A 21727-nucleotide genomic window follows, 5' to 3' on the forward strand; every position below is an offset into this window, starting at 1 on the left:
CGCATCCAGAAATTGACGCGCAAGGAGAAATTTTGACGTTCGCAGGGTTGGGCGTCATAGTATAAATATGGTGTAAGGTTTGCGCTGAATTTGCGTCAACATTTTTGATGCAAATTTGGCGCAAACAGAGTATAAATATGCCCCAATTGTATTTTGCAAGTTTGCGCTGCTTTTCCGTCCAAAAATGACGCAAATGCAGTGCTAAAAAAGTATCAATATGAGCCAAAGTGTGTTGCTAGATTACACTCTTACATTATCTTCTTGCCTGTGAGATTTATGAGGGACGACTTGTCATGGGATAAAGTAATCTTTAGTGAGGATCTAAAAGCTAGATTACCGTGGACCGAGCTTATGGTTATATGGGCTCAAACACGCACAAGATACTCATTCTTTTCAGGTTGTCGATGCAATAGTAAATCCAGCATCATTTTCAGATTTAAATTTCCATTTCTAGCGGCTCGTGCTCCCAAGTATCTCTCTAGTTCCATTGGTTCCTCTCCCTAGACTTCTTGCCCACATAGCTATATTCTATTTGTGGCTCTTGTACAATGGCTGGGTTATTTTTAATTTGCCTTCTGCTCTCATGTATCTTTATTTGTGCCTTTGCCTCCAAATTCCAAGAATGGTGCTCTTTCCAGTGTTTCCTGTTCCGAGTTGTTCCTCTTTTACATACTCCACATGTATACCTCATTTAGACCTGCCCTATTAATCCAGTTCTAGTGCCCTCAAATGTATTTTTATTAAGAGAGCTAGAACATACAATATAAACATTTCGGCATCATTCACATTGAAACGGATCTGGATTTACAGAATAAAAAATGTATAATCCGCAGTGTTGAACAAGTATAGACATACAGCGTAATAATCAGGAAAGTTCAATACATTGCACACTCCTGGAACTGTGTTGGTCTGGGAGCGTATCTTTCGCCGCAATGAGCATAAACAAGAGAGCCCTGGGACAATGGAATGGCGGAATACACTTGTGGGAGTTATGTCGTAGTGTGATGATGATGGTGGTGGTGGGTGGGCCGCTTTATAGAACTGGTGCTAGTGTGCATGAGTTATTTTTGCTGGGTAACAGACAGGATTGGGTGGTGGAAAGGTGTTGTACATGATAAAACTTATCAGGGCAGCATCGTGTCATGCCGTGCGAGTTGGTGGAAATGGGAAGGAATGGTTGCCCAATTACCAGAAATTGGAGGTTTACGAAGGCCGCGCATCTCCTCATTGTGGAGTGCCTCCTCTTCTGCCACTCCCCATTTACATATGGATCCTCATCAAGCCTCCACTCTGTGTTAGTGCCTTCAGTGACTTCTAAGATGAAGATATTGTGTGTTTTCCTTCCCTCTTACTCTCTCTCTCTATCCCATGCTCTCATTCCCCCTGCTACGTTTTTTTTAGCTGCATCTACAGTTCTCTCGTGTTGCCCCACCCAGCCTCTTAGTTTGGGACCTGGGATGTCTCAGCATCCCTGAAAGCAATTAAACACTCATTAAGTGCCATTAGGGGAAAGTTCTTACTTTATATAAAAGTGGAAGGTGTCGGGATACATGTGTTGGACCAAGATGAAAACCGAGTGGGAGCCTCAGATCATTCTCCGACAAAAGCATCACAAACATGCAAGCGATATCCTTCCACTAATGATGTCTGTGAGCATTCCCGCCTTTCCGCTGGGGAGTACAGACGCAGTTTATAGCAGCACAGGGACCATAAAACAAAGGTTCTGAAGATCCAGATCACACAGTGGGAAGGTGTTTTTGGTTTCCTCCCAGATCAAAAAGTACCCGGTTTGTGGAAGGCGCATGATTTCGTAATCTATAAAAATAATCATAAAATCCTTACAGCTCTTGGAGACGTGCAAGCCTTCTAATGGCCACTGGAAATTCCATCAGCTCGTTATAGTTCAGATCCCTGTGAAGGAAAAGAAAGTAGAGAGCTTGTTAAAATGTTGTGGATGCTTGGCTGAGGGTGTCTTGAAGGCATGGGGACTGTTTGAGACTGTGGATGGGTTGGTTGCCTGACTATTTGAATATGGCTGCATGTGGAACGACAGATCCACGTATCCTTGTGAGTATTTTAGTTGTAATGAACGACTTAGACAATGGGGCTTGGGAGAATGGGAATACTTGTGCTTAAACCTCAAATTGTAGGACTTTTTGGCATTTTCCGAAGTATTTCGGGTGACAACGTCTACTCCCTCATTCCAACAAAATTCTCATGCTCAATTATGACCCCAATCATGTTTGATATACCCACTTTTTGCACTGATCTGACGTCTTTGCTGACCTACGTCTTGCGGGTCCAGCCCAAGTTATACTTTACAGGCTCACAAGAAAACAATTTCTTCCTATGACCCGCTACAATTTTCTTCAAGACCAATTTAAATAGAAACAACTTGACATGTGTAGCAACCATCTTGTCAAATAGCACTCATCATTACTTTAACATGTTGAACGCTACGAATATTTGGCAGGCATACAATCATTGTATACATTTTAAAAAGGGCATGTCATGCAGGCATAAACGTAATTGCCATTAATAGGAAAAAAACTAAGGCCCATATTTATACTTTTTTAGCGCCGCATTTGCGCTGCTTTTTGATGCAAAAACGGCGCAAACTTACAAAATACAATTGTATTTTGCAAGTTTGCGCCACTTTTGCATAAAAAAATGACGCAAATGCGGCCCTAAAAAAGTATAAATATGGGCCTAACTTCCCTGAACATTCACGTTTTTTTTTTTCGTCACTTTGTCATTAATGAAGTGTAAGCATATTATTACTATTTGGAAAGCCACTAAAAGGAGAGAAACAGTAGCTATCACTGTTTGGGATGCCCCATTATACAGACAAGAATTGCAGTGGAGGCGAAGCCCCAAGACAGCTACCATGCACTAGGAGCACCCGAGAAGATGCAGTTGAGAAGCCATTTCCTGGTTTGGACAATTTCTGTGGCTACAATGTACAGTACTTAAAAATGAAGAACTTGCGCGTCAGCGTACGCATGGTGCAGGTCAGCACGCCTTATAACTGCAACATTTTAAGAACTATTTTTTGCAGGGCACAGTTGTTTGATTGCACAAGGTGACTAAGACACAATAGTTTTCCTAGGTTAGGTTAGTCTGACGTGTCTGTGTCTAGAGTCGCAAACTGCGGGAGGTATCTGTTTGAGTGCTGGTGTCCATTTGTATGTTTTAATGATTTTCAGTGTTTAAAATGTGCCTGAATATGTGGGAAAACGAGAGAGATTTTTCCTTTTACCTTCGGTTGGTTGTAATGCATTGATCTATAACAGCTCCTTCACATACAGAACTGCATTTGAAATCTTTAACTCTATGAGGTGTGAGCAGTCGGGGCTGCAGGATTTACATGTGTACAAGCAGTGTGACGTTTGTGTGACAGTAACATCTGTCCTTATTGTCCCAGATGTGTTTGCTGGTGTTTATGATTTGAAATGTTGTTCCATGTTACCAAACATATCCTGGTTTTAGTAAGATGAAATACCATCTAGTGTTTTGTGTGCAGAAAGACACCTCTAGGATTTGATTGGTTGAAATATGCCCTGAACGGGTGATACTGGGCCATTTCATGGGTTCAGTGTACCCTGCTTTGAGTGTACCCTGTTGTTCCTTGTGAGACTTGCGGGACTATTTCAGGGGATGGGCGATTAAACTGCCCCGGCACGTGATGGTCGGTTGTGTGATTCTAGCTAATGTGATTTATGGGTTGTGTGTTCCAAGTTAGTTTTTAGATACCTGTTGATGGGTATTACATGTGGGGTTTTCCATGTGTGATGTATGGATGGAAATATTCTCCTGGTTCTGTTGTTTGGGGCTTTTCTCTTTTGTGCAGCTAGATTTATAACTTTATTGGATGTCTCGCTATTTTGTTTTACTTATGAAGATGTGTCGTACCTTGATGTGCTTGCCCATTAAATGTGTCGTCGTTTCTGATAGGGACAAAAAACTGTAAAATGCCTATTACCTAAACCCAGCAAAGCATATACAGAACAGTCTACATATGTGCCATTTAAGTCACCAGCCACAAAACACATGTTGTTATGGGTTTGCTCCACTTATGCCCCAAATATATGTACAAAATCTGGTGGGGGATCTCTATGCTGCACATATTTTACATTCTTTCTGCTGTTAACAAGGAGCTCACGAATAACACAATAAAAAATATGTAATCTAAACCACATTACAAGTTGTGACTTAATTTTTTTCACAACTGGATTGTCCATAGAACTTAAGGCCCCTCTCAGGACAGTTGTGTTACTTGGCCTTTGGAGGGGACCGTTTGTCGAAGGGGCCAGAGGTACAGTGGATGAGAGATAAGGGACCGTGTGCCTTTTTTGGGCCCTGAGACTTCAGAGGGTCTCACGGACCTTCTTGCCAAATGAATAGGGATCATTCTCTTGCCAACAAAAACATGTGCAGGTGCTGATCTGAAGGAACGAGTAAATGCACCAACTGCACTCCTGTTACTCCTTCATATAGCACAAACTACATTGTGGAGTTGTGAGATCGCCTCACAAAATACTGTGTACAGTTCATTGATGTTTTCACTTTTGCACTTTCAGGACACGATTATGAAAACATGTACCTATCTGTAAAGACAGGAAAGCAATCAAAATATTCCCCCTCTAAACTAAAATGCATTTTTTCTACTTGTCTGTAAGGTCATGACCAACCAAACTACTTTTTGGTTCCGTTTTCTTCAGTGCCAAACACACTGTGGCTCCTAACAAATGACTGCAGTGAGGTCATTGCATTTGTGAGAAGTAAGTAGGAATCTAAGTGCTTCCTTGTTCATTGACTTCCTATGACCTCATTATTGTATGACAATTTGCCCTTGTCTTGATTAGCTATTGGTTAACAACTTTGATTTGAAACGGTGGAAGAACCAGGACTGAAAAGTCAAATCTGCCCACTGAATTAGTAGCGCACGCTTAGGGCCAGATTTAAAGATTTTTTTTTATGCTAATTCAGCGCAAACCTACCTCCATATTTATACTTTGGTGCTAGACATGTCTAGCGCCAAAGTTATGGAGTTTGTGTCATTTTCTGGACGTGAAAACCTACCTTGCGTCAATGAGATGCAAGGTAGGCATTCCTGTCGAGAAAGTGACAATATGGCCTTAGTGCCATATTTATTCCCTCGTGCTAAAATCTAGCATGGGGGGATGGGGGCCTTAAATAATGGCACTAAGCTTGCTTAGCGTCATTATTTAATGCCTGGGTCAGGGCAGCGGTTAGGTGTCCTGTGGGCTTTTTTTCATGGTCACAGACCAAGGAAACAGCCCACAGGTGCCCTTCCCTGGCCCCAGGGACACCCCCACCCTCATCAGGGGGACACCACAGGATGGGGAACCCATCCCAGGTAAGTCCCAATAAGTATTTTTATTTTTTTCCCGCTCCGGGGTCCTGACTTGGGGCTCCCTGCACGACGCTGGTCCCAGTGGTCATGCCCAGGGGACATTAGTCCCCTGGGCATGACCATTGGGGTGGTGGGCATGGATCCTGTCTTTGCTATGGGGGTTGTGTGCCAGGAATTGGCGTTACACTGCCTAGAGGCATTTTTATGCCTCTAAACAGTGTAGCGCCATTATTCGGCGCACAACCTCCGGTTCCCCCTACGCCTCTCCCACCCGGTCAGCGTCATTTACAATGATGCTAACAGGGCATTAGCACTAGCTAGTGCCATTCCATAAATATGGCGCCCGGCCAGCATCCAGGAATGGCACTAGCCGGCGCTATACTTTTACACGCAAAACTGCGCTAGTGCAGTTTTGAATGTAAAAGTATAAATATGGGCCTTAGTGTGCTAATGAACAATCGGTGCTGCTATAGAGTTCTGTACTCTATTCTAAAAAGTCCCATAAGGTTTCAAGAGCTTTTCTATGTGGTATAAACGTATGTACGTGAAGGTATTTGTACAGCGCAAACCTGGCTAGGAAGCTATGATCACCTCATTTGTAAATGGCCTGTTCAGGCCACATATGGTGCATGAGTAAAAGCAGCCATGCCAGTAGGCGTCCAGAAGATGCCCCTAAATAAATTCCACCCATTTTGCGGCTACCAGAGCGAATCGCTCCCTGGAAATACTCTTTTGAAACACACATGGTCCCAGATGGGCACTTCCAAGAAAAGACGGTGCCTAGTAGTCGTCTGGGGTTACTTTCATTAAAAAGCAGTCTTTCCAGGATGCCAATCATTGTTTTGTGCCAACTGCACAATGAGTAGCAGAGCTGGCTCTTGTTTGAGAATTATGTCCGCCTGGAACTGTGGGCAAACATAAAATCTCCCACCAGAGACTCGTTCACTAGGTGCACAGACCTACAAATGTACCTGTTCCATAAAGCCCTGATTTGGGTACGAACCAGAGAACGAAAGATCCTTATCCCATACTGTGGTCTAAAGGATACCTTGCTGTGAATGTAAAATCTGTTCAATGCAATTTCACCCTTCCTTGTAGCTGTGATCTGGCTCAAGGAAACGACCCTCTCCTTTGGGACATCTACTCGTGTGGGCACTCATCCTTTAAAGGAACTTATACTGGAATGTTTTAGTTCCTCATGCCATATCGACAACAAACAAGCCAGTTCACCAAACTTCATACCCAATTTGTTGCATTATTTGAAACAAATACAATCTGTGCTTTTCGAAGTGTATCTTTGCATCTCAATTGAAAAGTTATTTTACATGATAGCTATTGCATACATTGAACTACCTCTAAGCATAAGTGAAAGACTCAAAACATTTCATGAAGTGCCGAAAACTTGAGACAGACAAGGCAGTGATATGTCAAGGAAGTAAGGGAACCACTAGCCACGGCAAAGTCTGTGCTTCAAATGTGGGTGGGAAGTGGACAGATAGGGCAGGCTGTTCTTCCCATTCCTGCCATCGGAGTCCAGGTTTATAGGGATTAATTTTGTAAAGATTTTGTATAACAGTACTTATTTTCAGTGTGAACATCGCACAGCCCACACACACTTCAGACATAATGCTTGCTTCCATGCTACGCAGCTTATCACCCCATAGGACATCCAAAAGCACCAGTCCATGAGATATGAATTTTTGGTCCATGACACAGATTGTTCACACTTGACTTGGCATGTTTGGTCTACTAACTACTTTGGCGGGGCTTGGACGAGGAGCGCTCTTTCCACCTTCTTTGACCTTGAATGCGACTGACTGCCGACTTTTTTACCTGCTGCAAAGAGTTGGACAATGAAAATGGAAAATACCAGGGAGGCCTGAAGGATAACACGTCACACAGATGAAGTGCAAAGGCGCCAGAGGCTCTGGATAACGGGGTGTGAGGCCTCCTATAAACACATCCTTCCTTGGAAACTCAGCCTCAGCCAAGGCTCCCTTTCTCCAGAACTCTTGGTGCTACATCGTCACTGTCGGCCTTTTCGCCTTCCCGCGGCACACCGCCATGTTTGCAAAGAGATGTCTGGTGTTCCTTTTTCATGTGAAATCTGTGCTGCATAAAGCACAAAAAGATTCGGCGTGCTTGTGGGTTTTTATAGAGGTGCTCAGTGATTATAAAAAGATTCCATATGGGAGACAATGACGTTCTTTGTATTTGTTTGTGTCATTGCTATAGGAGATAATGAAGCAAAGTGTGGGAAATATAGTCAGTTTATTTCAAAATAGCCCTAGTCTACTTCAGCTGTCTAATGTTCCTGTGATGCTGACCAGACTGGCGTCATTTTTGTGACTTAAATTGGAAGTGTGAATTTCCTGTGAAGGGTTGATCATATTCCATTGAGATATGCTAGATTGTTCTTCTAGGGATAGGATTGAAGTAAAGGCTACACAACTCTTCGGCTCATGTTGGGAAGGTTACCAAGCTGTGGTGATTGTAGGTGCAGAGTTTAATGAATTTTCATAGTTTCATCTCCTCTCCAGATGGCACTTGAATTATTTCCAAGGGTTGCCATGTAGGTGGGATTCTAAGACAATCTGAGGGGTCCAAAGTAAGGATGATAGGTCTTAGGAAAAAGGCCACTGTATTTGCAAATTGTGAACAATGCTATTTTTAACATTTTCAGAACTGCCTGGAACCACGATGGAAGCATAATTCAGTATCATGAGTCTTCACCAAAATACTTAGTAAATGTGTTCCTGCTCATGTCGCACTACAATTTGACTCCTTTATCTACTAGTCACCCTTTCTCAGGCAATCTAAATCTTGCTCATAGAAGGTGTCTTCAAAACCCTTCTCCAAGTTCTACATCCCCTCTAGATTGAATAATGGGAACTACGGGCTGTTTTGGCTGCTTAAGATCCATGCATCTATCTACATGCAGCTACTTGTATGGCTTCTGGCACACAACGTTTTGATGACATAAGTCCAGTAATCACATCACTGCAGTGACTCCCTAGTGAAGCCAGGTGTATCTACACATTGACATCACACATACACATAATCCTCCACCAAGTATTTGCTGTTCCTGACTGAGAGTTGATCATCTCTTTGGGATTACATACGCTTAGCAGCACTGGGCTACCACTCCTGGAGACATTCACCCATCATCATCAAAAGTACCCTTTCCCTATCTTGCATAGGATGCTCCCTAAGGATCTGGACCTCACTCCTTCCAGATCTGTCGCTGTCCCCATTCACGCAATGTTTTGAAGAACTTAATGAAAGTCCATGGCAACCCGGAGTGTCCTCTTTTTCCTAACCTCCTACAAACCTTTCCATCTCACTACGACTCCCTAAGATTCCAAAACCCCTCTTCTTTGCTATTAAATTCCATCTCTGACATCGTCTGGTGTATCACCTGTCTTTTTGGGCTTTCATTTGCCTGTTTGATAATTCGACGCTTCCCGTTTTTGCAAGCACTTTAATGCAATAATGAGGGCTACTGGAATTATGCAGGAAAGGAGAGATGCATTATGTTTTAAGGGTGACTAAATTATGTGGTAAGAAAAGGAACATTGTGCAACATAACGCAGAACCTTTTATAACTCTTTTCTTTTAATATATTATCATTTTATAATAGATTAATACTGTCTAGTCAAAAGCTTCACCTCATTAGAACCAGTATACCAACTAACTACAGCAATCAGCAACTCAAAAGTGACCAGTTAACCTTTGCAAAGGGTCTGCTACTGTACAGACCTACAGTCGACTCTTTTTGGTAACTTTTGATCTTACATAAAGTGTTTTTTTTGTCGTCGTATGCTTACGTGTGAGATATTTTAGGGGCTTGGCTAGTGCCTTGATTGCTACAGCCAGACCAGACACCTGACTTGGCTCTGTGCGGGACTATGAATTTCCTGGTTTATCCATCTTTAATAAATTGGCAGCAATCCATGCACACTTATACATCCCTCATTATTGTTACTCGGGGGGAATTACAATTAGCTGAAAGAAACTGCACCTAGAATTATTGGCCACAGAATTCGCTTTTAATATGTCAAGCAAGGTTTCACATTGTGCGTCCGCTGTATCTCGCTCAGGGCATGTTTTATATCTCATACGTTTCTCTTCGCCTACTCCCTCTTCTGAATCATAGCACATAAACATGGCGCCATCATTCCTCCAGTCGGTGCCTATCGGGAATCATTCCAGGGGTCTCATTCTTTGCCCTGTCATCAGTCAAGATTTCTGTAAAACTGTGTCTCCAGCAGCTCTCGCTGAAGGTTAAAAACACCCACCTCGACTCTTCTCTCGGTGGGACAGATGACAACCCGGCCCCACGAGGGGAGGCGTCGCACAGTCAGGTTTAAAACAGTCTCTCTATTAGTTGAACTTGTGCCTTGATTGCAAAAAATGTTTAACCGGCAAATGCATGCTTTGGTTGTTACCTGTAACAATTTATAAACAACGATTCTTTAGAAAATGTAGGATTCTTGCAGACTATTCTTCCCTAGGGCGCACTGGTGGCTCCGGGGTATGGCCTGTGGCGTCCAGCTAACATGAAGAGGCCCCACTCCCGCAGTGAACATACCAGGGCACGGTAACGTCCATGCTGACAACATTAGCAAACCATTAATAGTCCAACTCCAAACTGAAAGTACGTAATGCTCTGAAGACCGTGGGAATGAAAGACGAACACCGTTCCTATTTTTTGTTAGAGCACAAATGGCACTCCCTGAGGTTGGGGCCCGGTGCAGCGGCACCTGTCGCACCGTCCTAAAGTCGGCCCTGCCTATCACTATCCATGAGAGATGAGAGAATCAGGGGCCTCTCACCACTTTCTGCAGGGGACCCCCGTGACGTGTTATCCACGGCTTCAGGATCATTGTCTGTGTCCGCTTTGATGATGCAGGGCAGCAGGTGTGGATCAATGGCAGGGTAAAGACTTCACTTTGCCCAGCGAGTGGTTTCTTGACTCCCCTGCTAGGATATTTTATGTAGAAGAAACCTCAGATATGCTGTCATTTATGAGTCAGATCTGGAATGTGCCAGAATGAACAAATGCAGTGCTAATAAAGGGGCTGCATGGAAAATGAAAATGCTAAACAAAAGTTACATTCTGGAATGTTGTATTATATTGACACTTATGTAGTGCTGCCTACCCCCGACGAGGCGCATAGGTGCTTTGTGGATAGGCACATGCTCCACAGTGAGATACTTACATTATGCCAGCGCTTACGAGTCAGCTTTACTGGACTGCCTGGAGTCCCAGGATTATCCTCAGAGCCACACTGAAGCCATTTACTAAATGCTGAAGAGGTTGCCTTTTGTCTATCCCGTTTCTCTTGTTTCATAGTGCTTCGTCCAAAACTTCTGTTTTATCTAAGCCCTATCAATAATAGATGTTACTATTTTCCAATTTCTCGTACTCACCATACTGACCTCGAAACGATGGAAGTCCGAGTCTACATTAATTTTCTAAATGTTTTTCTGTACCAATCTTAATTTTGCTGAACAGTGCTCTTTCAGCCTGATGGAAATTAGAAGTACAGTATCAAAAGATTAAAGGCTGGGAAGAGGGGAAGGAACAGGACTGTTCAATCACTTTGGGAGAGGTGGAGGAGATACCATTGCATGCTCTGCACCTGCAAAAGACAGAAGGTATTTCACAAATTGATGCCATGATGTAAGAGGTTAAGCAGTGCTTGGGCAACAACCTAGACCCATATTTACACTTTTTTGCACCACATTTGCATCATTTTTTTACTCAAAAGTGGCGCAAACTCAGAAAATACACTTATGTATGTTTGTGCTGCTTTTGCGTAAAAAAATGACGCAAATGTGGTGCAAATAAAGTATAAATATGGCCCCTACTATCTTAGGTGGTGCAGATATACAAAATATATTGGATGAGGAAGCCTAAACCACATTTTTGTGGCATGCTCCATCATCGCCAATCTCATCCCACTTTGATAAACTGATACTGTCAGGCTGCACTCGACCTCAGTGAAAGTGAGTTCATAATAAAAGATATACTGGATAGTGGCAATACAGTATTTTTCTTCGGGTTTATCGCAAGGTATTTTTACAATTATCTGGATTACACCATTATCCAGTACATCTTTTTAAAGAACCCTATTGCACTGAGGTCGAGTCTCCGCTAACAATATCATCTTATCAAGGTGAGATGAGGTTGCTGATGATGACACATGCCACAAAAATGTACATGAGGCTTCCTCATCTGATATATTTGCATATCTGCAGCACCTAGGGTAGTAGGTTGTTGCTCAAGTATGGCTTATTCCCTTACACCAATGCATCAATGTGTGAGATACTAGGGAATATGACTGTGTCAGACTAGAGAGCAGAATGAGGGAGTATTTGAAGCCAAAGGATTAAATGAATTGTGTGACATAGCTGTTTGAGGCTGAAGGCTGAGAGGTGAGGTGGAAGGTGGATGCTTGATACTCCAAGATGGGAGCTAGTAGTGGAATGTGGATGTATGGGATTAAAATCTTCGATGGGGTTGGCAAGCGGCTGCCTGAGACTCGAAGATGGGGCTGGGGGTTGGTAATGGAATGTGACTGGGTGGGATTTAAGGCTGAGAGATGTGGTGGTAAGATGGTTGTGTGCAGAATAGGACAGGCCTATTTTCATTGAGCACTGCTCTAGTGAGCTGTAGCCCTTGGAGGACAGTTTTAGAAGCGCTGGGCCACTGCTGGTGACCCTGTCACTTTCCCTAGCTCCCCAGGGTTAATTGCAGCTGGTCTGGGGAGGCTTCAATGAGAGAGAAGAAGGGGAGGGAGAAGTCAGAGAGAAAGCAATATAAGAGGCAGAAGAAAGAGAGGAGAGAATTTGAAAGACAAAAATTATGGATGACAGGGTAGACTGTGTGAGGAGATGAAGTGAGCTGGGTTGATTTAACCATTTTTGTCAGGGCTGCTTTTGGTTCCCCAGTTTGGACCTGGTCGCATGAGACTCAAAGGTGGGAGACGGTCATGGAGTGTGCCTGCGTGAGACTGAAGTATGAGCCAAGGAGTATGATATAGCTCTGAGATTGAAGTCCAAGAGGTGGTAGTGGAATGTGGTTTTATAAGCTTTAAAGGTAGGGAGGAGACTGTGTGTGATTAAAGTCTGAGAGTTGGAGTGTTTGGTTGTTGCCTTAAACGTGAAGATAGGAGCTGATAGTGGAATATGACTTTGTCGGGTTGAATGAACAGTGGTGGCTGGAAGGTGGCTGCATGCAACTCGAAGTTGGGAGCCCGTAGTGGAATGTGACTGTCTGGGACAGAAGATTGAGAGTGGGTGAAATGTGGTTGCATGACACTCGAATACGAGAGGTGGCAGTGGATCCTGGCTGTGCAAGACAGGATGGTAGTGGGATGAGACCTTAGAAATAGGAAGCAGGATGTGGCTGCAGGAGTTGGCTCTCACAGTGTTTGTGTCTTGGGCCCTGATTACAAATGGGCAGTTAACTCCTATGTGGGCAAAGTGCAGACTGCGCCGTGATTGAACGAATACATTCCGTGGAGCTTACCACACCTAGTAATTACCGGGTCCAGATGTGTTAAAATTCACACCCTCACAATCTTCCCCAGGCACAAACCGACAGATCAAACCTGCAGATATATTCTCCAGGGTGAAAAGCCCACTGGGACATGCTGAATTTGATGCAGAAAGTACCTAAATCTGCTTATTACGCTCATTCCAAAAGGCTAAATTAATAAAACGTAATAATTATTGCATACTATAAATACTGAGCCGAGGGGGGTCGCATTTTATTGAGTGCGATAATGACCTCAAAACTAGATGTATGGCAGAGAATTCCGAAATTCGGGAGAAGCAAGGCAGAGAAGAAGGAGGTAGGAGACTGGGCGGTCCCAGAAGTGGGGCGATGGGGCCGAGTATATTACAATCAGATTGCGGGGTTTTAAGAGTTTGTCTCTGAATAATGTTATTTCTAATTTTTTGGGCGCTTGTTCAGAATCACATCCAAACTGTTGGTGATGTGTGTTTGAAAGCACGGGTGGCAGGTGCCTGCCTGGGATTGCGGGGTGGGGGGATCAGCGCATCCTGTCGCTGGCTGCCGGTGCTCTACTCCGACTCCGCGGACGCTCTCATCGTGACCCCCGCCTACAGCTCTCAGTCGGAAAACACAACGCAGCTGAGAACTAGACAAGGACTCGGATCCTAGTAGGCCTACAGGCACTGTCCTATCACCTGACCGCCCACTCGCTGTATCCCTTTCATGCAGACTGCAAGAGTTTACACAAGCTCTCTCTGTTGAAATACATGATCCTACTTCAGACATACAATTGCTGCCGTCTTTAAATGAATAATTTCTCAAGCCAGTCTCTACTTGTTTTTTCCAGACACTAGACACCAGGTACACACTGGACACCCCTAAGCAGGCTCTGCTAAAACCTTCCTACACTGACATCACTCTTGGATAACATCTTCACCCCACAGATTATAGCCCCCAATCTATTATCTATTTCTAATGTTTGACTTCATGAGCGAGTAAAGTTACAAGTAGCCTAAAGGAGTCTAGTGCATTTTCTCCCTTGAAAGGGTGTCCCGTTTCACTTTGCGCTGCTTCTGCGTGATCACTAACCTCCTAGTAATCTCAAATAATATCCAGAAATGGAATCTTCTGGGCCCTCTACCTTCTGGCTGTCTTCTGCACTATGGTTCAAAGACTGCAAACTGAGATACCTCCTTGGATCCAGCAAGTGGAGTCAAAGTATCGGTTTTGAAAGACCTGTCCACTTTTTTTAGTGAGCTCATCTCCAGAGGATCATCTCAGAGGCGAAAGTGAGGCAACAGAAGATGTCCTGAAGAGGTAACCTTATTACTTGCATGGAGTGCAATAGAAATTACTGCTTAACTGAATACAGCAAACAAACACAAATGATGGACGAAATGCGGAACCAATCAAACTTTCACCCCCAGTCACAGATCTGAGTTTATCCATCAATTCTTTTGCTCACCACGCCGCTCCAGTCTTGACCCTGTTCCCCATGGGAACAGTCCAGCCCGAACTGCCAGGCCAGGTCCTCGCTGGACCAGAAACAAGCATCCTGGTACCGGTTTCAGGGTATGCGCATACTCATAAGAAGAGCATTGAGCATTATGTCCTGAGAGCCGGCAGGCGTAAGGCTCAGTGGCGGCTTCTCCGTTTGGGCAGAGGAGCCTCACCCCCTGCCAGCAGCAGAAGCTGCAAACCTTTCACAAGGAAGGGACAATAAACTATGTTTATGTTAAACTATGTTTATTGTCCCTTCCTTGGGAAAGTTGCCAGGCTGGAGAGAGCGTGCACAGGCTCCCAGTCTGCCAGGGAGTGCCCTGCCTGGGCGCTCCCAGCCAATCCTGATGCTGCTCTGAGCAGCATCAGGATTGGCGCAGGGCAGGCTGGGACCCTGTGCCTTCCTGCAAGATGGAAGAGAGGAGCAGCGTGGCGAGAAGCAGCGCAGAGGTAACTTTATTATTATTTTTTCTTTTATTAAAATTTCTTTACCCCCTGCCATCCTCCCCTCCCACTTCCACCCCCGCCCCACGTGCGCCACCCACCCCGCCCCTTGTAATCCCAGCGAGCTGCTGCTGGTACGGCTTCCTGTGAGAAACAGGGTGTGCCAGTGAGGGAGCTTGCGGCAGGACCGATGTATGTTGTGCAGGCTGGAGCAGGGTCTAATTTATTATCTACTCCTGGAAAGGAGCCTAAACAGGGAACATTTGTTTGCAGTGAGATATTTATCTGTTGTTAGTCTCTGATTCTCCAGGAAGTACAATGGGAGATAAAAGCAGGATCTGAGTGCTTGACAGCACTCAGAGCCATTCCTGAGAGTTTACTGTTGTGAGGTCATCACTGGAGTGGGAATGAATCACCAACTTTGGTGATACCCCAAAAGGGTGCTTTGTTCAATCTCATCAAAGGGGTGGATCAAGGTTACCGCTGGTCCCGGGCTAACCTAAGCTTGTGCCTCTTTTTTGTAACAGTGCTGCAGTGCCTCATTGTTTCATTTCATATCAAGTTCAGCATGAAAAGAAGGGGTGCTAACTCAACACATGCAACAGGGCCTGGCAAAATATTGCTACAGGAGTTGAGTTAAAACCAGAGCCTATAAATAAATGGAGACACACTGGGAATCACCAAACAGCAGACCCTGATTTTTTTTAGGGGATCCAAAAGGTGTGCAACAGAGAGAACTGACCTCCTTTACTAGGGGTGTACATACTCCAATTGCCACCCCTTTCCAAGTGACCGCTCCAAAGATGGCAAGGCCCACTTGGACCCATGAAGGTGAAGGATGTATGAGTATTGACTCAAGCCAGAGAGCCTGGGTTCGGCTTGTGTGAGGAGGGCCTGAATCAGTGTGTGGAGACATAGAGCAGATTTCTAGGATTCCAGCCAGGGCACTCGACTAGCGGAAGACTGATACCCTGAAATAGGGGCTGCAGTGAAGATGAGTAATGGGTGGTAGACAACTATCATAGTTATCCTGCTCTGTGTACGCGTGAAGAGAGTGATTTAGATGCCTGCTATTTTAAAATATTTGGTGGCAGCATGGAACAAGTTTAGGCACTATGGGGAATGAGGGTTCTACATCATTTTACAGTATATAGGACAATATGTAATAACGTCTTACAGAATGCTTTGGAGGCCAGCTCTCTTTCATACCATAAAAATAGGACTTGAACTAAAAACCTCCTTATTAAAACTTGGGGAAGTGCAACTCAAGAAACAAAGCTGATGCTCGTGACAAACAGTAACACAGGTGCGGAGAGGGTGGTAGTAAAAACAGGCAGACTGCAATGAGCACTTCTTTTGTTGGAACGAGAGGGTGAGCAGCGCTTTAACCATTGGTGGTAGGCTTGGGGAGACAGTCACATGTCATGCTGAATCCTCTGATCCATCCTCTGCTCTTACACTTGTGCTGCTGTGAATGTGAATGCTTACCATTGATCATTATAAAGCACACGCTTCACGGATGATGAGGTTGCTGCTAACAGTTAATGGACTCAATGAACCAGGAAAAGTGTCTGATGTTGACACAGGCCCAACACCCATTGATGGGCATGGCCCTGTCCAGAAAGGTCTTGGCTTGAATATACGTCTATCCGTCTCTGATGGAGGCAGAGGAAAGCAACTAACTAAGATAAAGCAGTATTGTGGGGTGTGGGGAGTGGCCTGATGCTCGATTGGGATGCAGGAGGCAGAATGATTCTTTGTTCTTGGAGCTGGTCTCCCTAATGTATGAAATTACTTTGTTGAGACGGTGCAGAATGAATGAGAAGCAAATGGTTCAGCTTCCTGAAGTGATCTTCATTCTGACTCCCAGTCCGAATCTTTGGGCTCGGCCAATCTCACCCATATTATACACACTTTAGTCCCCACACAACAATGTATTGAAATCCGTATGGTTCCACTGTGTAGGGCAGTAGGAGTACATCTTGTCAACAAGAAGCACAGTGTGGGTTTGAACATTCAGATCCTTCCCCTCCTCTCAACAGACAGTGTGATCTTGGGCAAATCCTTGGGTGGCATTTAGCACTGTATAATTCCATTCATTCAGTGCTCAGTGCCACCCAGATAACCTCGGCTGTGTATGGTTTCCTACGTGTGACCAATCCTTTCTCTTTAATGTTTTCTCTCTGCTTCTGCTGTTCTTGGGTTATTTTATTCATACCCCTGGGGCGGGTTGGCTGAGTTCCCTCTTCATCTGTAAAGGTTTTTTAGAGAATACTTTGGTACATCTGCCAAACCACATCAGGATCTTTTTTCTCTCCTTTTTTCCTTTCACGTCGAGTTTCCTCTCTTGTGCTTCCAGAGACGAGAGTGCAGCCGTGGTGGTGGCAGAGCTGAAACCGCCAGAGGTGCGGCTTGCCCTGTGATTACAAACTCACATGAAAGGACTGAGGCACGCCGGGAGCCTTCCAGAGGCTTCATGCCCTCTTAGTCAACTACTACATTTGAATAATGTACGTTGGAAATAAGATTCACCCACGTCGAAAAAATCAGGAAGCCATCATTTGAAGGACCAACTCAATTTTCTGTCTAAAATATGGGCTTTCCAAGTATTTTTCTTCGCATACATCGACTTTGCATGTTCTTTTGCAAAAGGGCACTCCGCTATTTAATTTTGATTTTGTGTACATTTCTCTGTTTGTAGTAGATTCCATGTAAATTACATAATTTCGTTTTTAATGCTAAATATTTATTTTTTCCTATCAAATATCTCAAGCACAAAGTCCCAACTGGTGTTCGTCCAGAACTGTCTCCCTATTTTTAGGGTCGAGTGCGCAAGCGCTCTAGCCTGTTGTAATCTCTCTGTGGGATTTTAGCCACGCTCACTCTTGCTATTCATTCTTTGCCTTGCTTGTCTTAAATGCTTCATTTTTATTGGTGCATTTTGTGAAATGTCCCTCCTTTGTGTGCTGTTTCCTACCCAGGCATTTTAACTAAGAGAACATTTCTGTTGGCCATCACGCTACGTCACGCTTCCTCCTGTTACAGCGAGTGATGGCCCCTACTTTGCCTTTCATCCCAGCTGTGATCCTTTTTAGACATTAATGCAGGGAGACAATAACTTTTGCGCTTACGGAGGCGGTGGCACTTTGAATTGGATAGTTTATGGATCTGCAAATTGTTGGCAGATTTCAAAACTATTACACATAGCAATAAAGTGATGTGCACAGAAACGTCAACATTTTCGAACTGAGTTTATAATTCGGGTCTCCACGATCGCCAGCCAGTAGACACTTAATTTGCATTTGCTTTTGTGTCTGAATGGAAAACGAATGCATTGACAGATACGGAGGTCCACAGTTGGAGTACAATGTCAATAGCTCTAACTCAAGCAAACGCGAGACCCATTACATTGTAAATGCTTGTTTATTAAGTATCCTAAACCATAATTGTTACGGTAGCAAGTGCTCTAAAGCTCCATACTCTAATGCAGCGAACAGCTGCTTTCATTGTGGTAAGTTTTCAATCTGTTTTGATGTTCGAGTGTTGAATTACTAGTGGTTTTGAACTATTTCTCGATGGGGCCATGTCAGATGGTCTTTTGTCAGCTCTTCTTCACTCCAATAGATAGTTGCCACCAGTAGGGAGTTAGAAAAGTAACTGATTGACACATTTTGGGGCCTCATGTTCACTTTGTAGCAGTAGAGGATAATCTGTCGAATTCTTTGTGAAGGTAAGTAGTTTAAAAGTGATTGTATTGAATGGGAAGCCAGTGCCGGGTTGCATGTGGAAATATCAGGTAAACAATGCTGACCTGCACTTATATCAACAGTACAGCATTGACTACCTACATATTGTCAAGGTAAGCATACATTGGAATTATATATTTACTATTCTTTACTTCACATCTACTTACCTTGACGATTTGTTGCCAAGCACTACTGTGCATTCGATATAAATGCAAGTCAATATAAAAAAATCTCTATATTTTGACAGAACACAGTGCAGACAATTCAGGACTAGGCTGGTGCAGCTTCCTGGTTTATGAGACACTTTGGAGTGTGCCATTGTAGTACTTTTGCAGCTGGGGAATCAGGTTTCTGGTTGTTGCATGTCACAATGCAGGCCTTCCAGGGAAACCAACACAGTCTGCAAAGGCAGGAGAAAAACATTTTGGTTCACAGTGTCACACCACGTAGCACAGTGTCACAACGTGTGCACACTAAAATGTAAAGGAGTCCACTTAGTCCAAGTACCAAGAAGGCCACCGGTGTACAGTCCGTTAATATTATGTGGAAGACAACATAATTCACACAGTATAGTTCTAGGACCAAGTGGCCTTTTCCTGCTCCAGTTGTTATGTTACCTGGGTATTTGTATAGCACAGTGTCTGCTAATTAGTTGAAATGTTGACGCTTTGTGCAGACCTCTGTCTGTGGCTGTGATTCATCCAGCAGACTTTCTCCACTGGTGGGTTGATTTTGTTCACAAACTCCATTAGGGTGGTAAATGCCTTTTTGTTATGTTACTGGGTATTTGTATAAACCAACATTTGCCAATTACTTGACCTTTTGGTGCTTTATGCCGGCATCAGTCTGTAGCTGTGATTCATCCAGCTGAGGTTTTCCAATGACGGAGTTTGTTATCAAACGATATTGAGGTGGAAAGGTGTTGAGGGTTTCCGTTATATTCTTGGAGGAGTCTTTCCACCTTCTAGTCTACCATGGGCCATATTATACCTAGAATGTACCGCCCCAATGTGCATCATGGTAAATCCTTAACTGGGTGTGCTGGGGTAGAGGTGGACATTGAATCTTATTCCAGTAAATGTACTGTCCCTAGCACAGCTGTGAACTTGCTCCTGCCCTGGGGGCGGGTCATTTGTGAAAAGCAGACCGGATGTTGGAAGCCGCCACTCTGCCTTACACTTTGCAAGGGGCAACTCCACCTGCTGTTTAAAGCGGGAGAGAGATCTCCCTGCAGATTGGTGCAATGAGTGACTTTATCTAGCTGTTGAGGGCTGCCTGGAGAGTTTCATGGGACATCCTTTCACCCTTAACAAATGGCATCAAAGAGGGGTGTACTGACTGTGCACCACCTCACTGTAGTACACAGTCAGTGGACCTCCTGGTGGCACTTTTGCCTCAGTGCCCACATCTATAATATAGTGCGAGTGCAAATGCAAAGAAATCCCTCATTTGCATAGTGAACGTCCCCCTTGAATGCCTCCTTGAAATAGTACTGTTGCACATTCATCCCTGGCTTGATCCTTATTGCATAAGGGTCTGCACAAACATCTGTGACCCCTTCCGTAATACCAAAGTTCTCTACATGTATCAGAGTCATCTGTGGGGTCCTTTTTTCTAAGGCCTCCTGTTCCCTGGTATTCACAGACACAATCGACAGATAATCATACAGGAAGTCATCTATTCAAGAAGTTGTCAGTCAAGGAAGGCAAGATATTTCTTCTGTCTGTGATAGGTGAGGGATAATTCCTGTCTGAGACGGCGAGTGTTAGCTTCGCTGTCGCACTTCTACATTGCGTGAGATATCAGCCAGCAGGGCAGTGTCTAGATATGCCTAATGGGAGGAGGAGCTCAACTGTCCTTTGGAAGGGAGGAACAGCTGTGCTGAAAGTGGCAGGTGAGAAGCAGTTTTGCTTAGAGATGTCTATTCTTGAACGGCCTGGTAACAGAAAACCGTTGGCATAACATCATCTGACATAAATATTGCTTCCTAAAAATTGTTTTAAAAACTAGTGTCCATTTGGAGCAAATGATAGAACATCTATACCCCACAGGACGGTAGTTTTGTAAACAATATCCAGGACACAATGTTTGAGTCAGACAATATTTGTGTAGATGATTCTGTGTAGGTCAACTAATCAAGGGACGTCTCTGCTGCCAGTGGCTGGTGGACATGTGGGCTACTACCCTTATCTCCCGACGTACGGCAGTCTACTTACTGCCCTGGTATTGGTTTGCATTCAGAGGTCTGCTCAGGAGAATCTCAGGGGCATCCTTACAAACTTGCTCTTTTTCGTACATTTACCTCCAAGCAGAGCTGGGAACTGATGGACTGGCTTCAGACCACACCGTGTCCTGCTACGGCTCTGCCATAACCAAGCAATAATGCCCAGTCCAGAAATGCATTTCAAATTAGTATTGTGGGCTACCCAGTGCCTTCCACTGGCCTCATACCCAATCCTTTGTGCTAGTTCTGAGAAGCAGTTTTGGAATGCAGAATATGCGTCTTCATTGTAGATAGCATCCATGCATAACTATTTCTAAGTAGTGTCTAAAACTACCAGTTGGCAGTTAGGGAACTAGAATTATCTACTTAAGATCACTCAATGTGTCAAGTAATGGAGACAGCACCTAACTTTGTGGCTTGCTAAAAGTGCTGTCAGCACATTTTTCACCAATGCTCCTGCTCTGAGACTTGGCCTTGTGCCAGAGAGAGCTCAACATCACTTCTCAGAAATCCCATAAGTCACTGTGGTTAATCTTAGTGAGGTACCCACAACAAAGATTCCTCTCCGTAGAGTACAGCAGGCGGGGCTAGGAAGGAAGGTGGGGGTTCCTCCAAAATGATACACATCTCAAATTGCAGAGGTATGGAAAATTAAAGGAATTATCTCTAAAGATGGTAAGACGAGAAAGAAAAACAGAGTGTGAAAAGAAGAATGGGTTAAAAAGGGACAAGGTGAACAGGGACCAGTGCTTAATTTGTGCTTGTTGTTTCCGGTGCTGAGCACCAGCACTTATTGTTGAGGGCCGGCGCTTATTCTTCGCCCTCAGCATTTCCTGCGGGCCAAAGGCACATATGGGAAAGACGGAGGAAGACAAAAATGAAAAAGCGTCACAATCGGAAAAAGCAGAAAG

The 21727-nt window shown here is 44.2% G+C and overlaps 1 protein-coding gene across 1 annotated transcript in view; it reads right to left on the reverse strand.

Annotated features, from left to right (window-relative positions):
• The window catches only part of LGR6 (leucine rich repeat containing G protein-coupled receptor 6), a 404113-nt gene that overhangs the window by 76572 nt on the left and 305814 nt on the right, over positions 1-21727 (reverse strand). The window contains exon 7 of the mRNA XM_069238930.1: positions 1843-1911. Within this exon, the coding sequence (XP_069095031.1) occupies positions 1843-1911 (69 nt within the window). The remainder of the gene's footprint in view (positions 1-1842; positions 1912-21727) is intronic.

This window comes from Pleurodeles waltl, chromosome 6 (genome assembly GCF_031143425.1).
Source record: "Pleurodeles waltl isolate 20211129_DDA chromosome 6, aPleWal1.hap1.20221129, whole genome shotgun sequence".
Taxonomy (NCBI): domain Eukaryota; kingdom Metazoa; phylum Chordata; class Amphibia; order Caudata; family Salamandridae; genus Pleurodeles; species Pleurodeles waltl.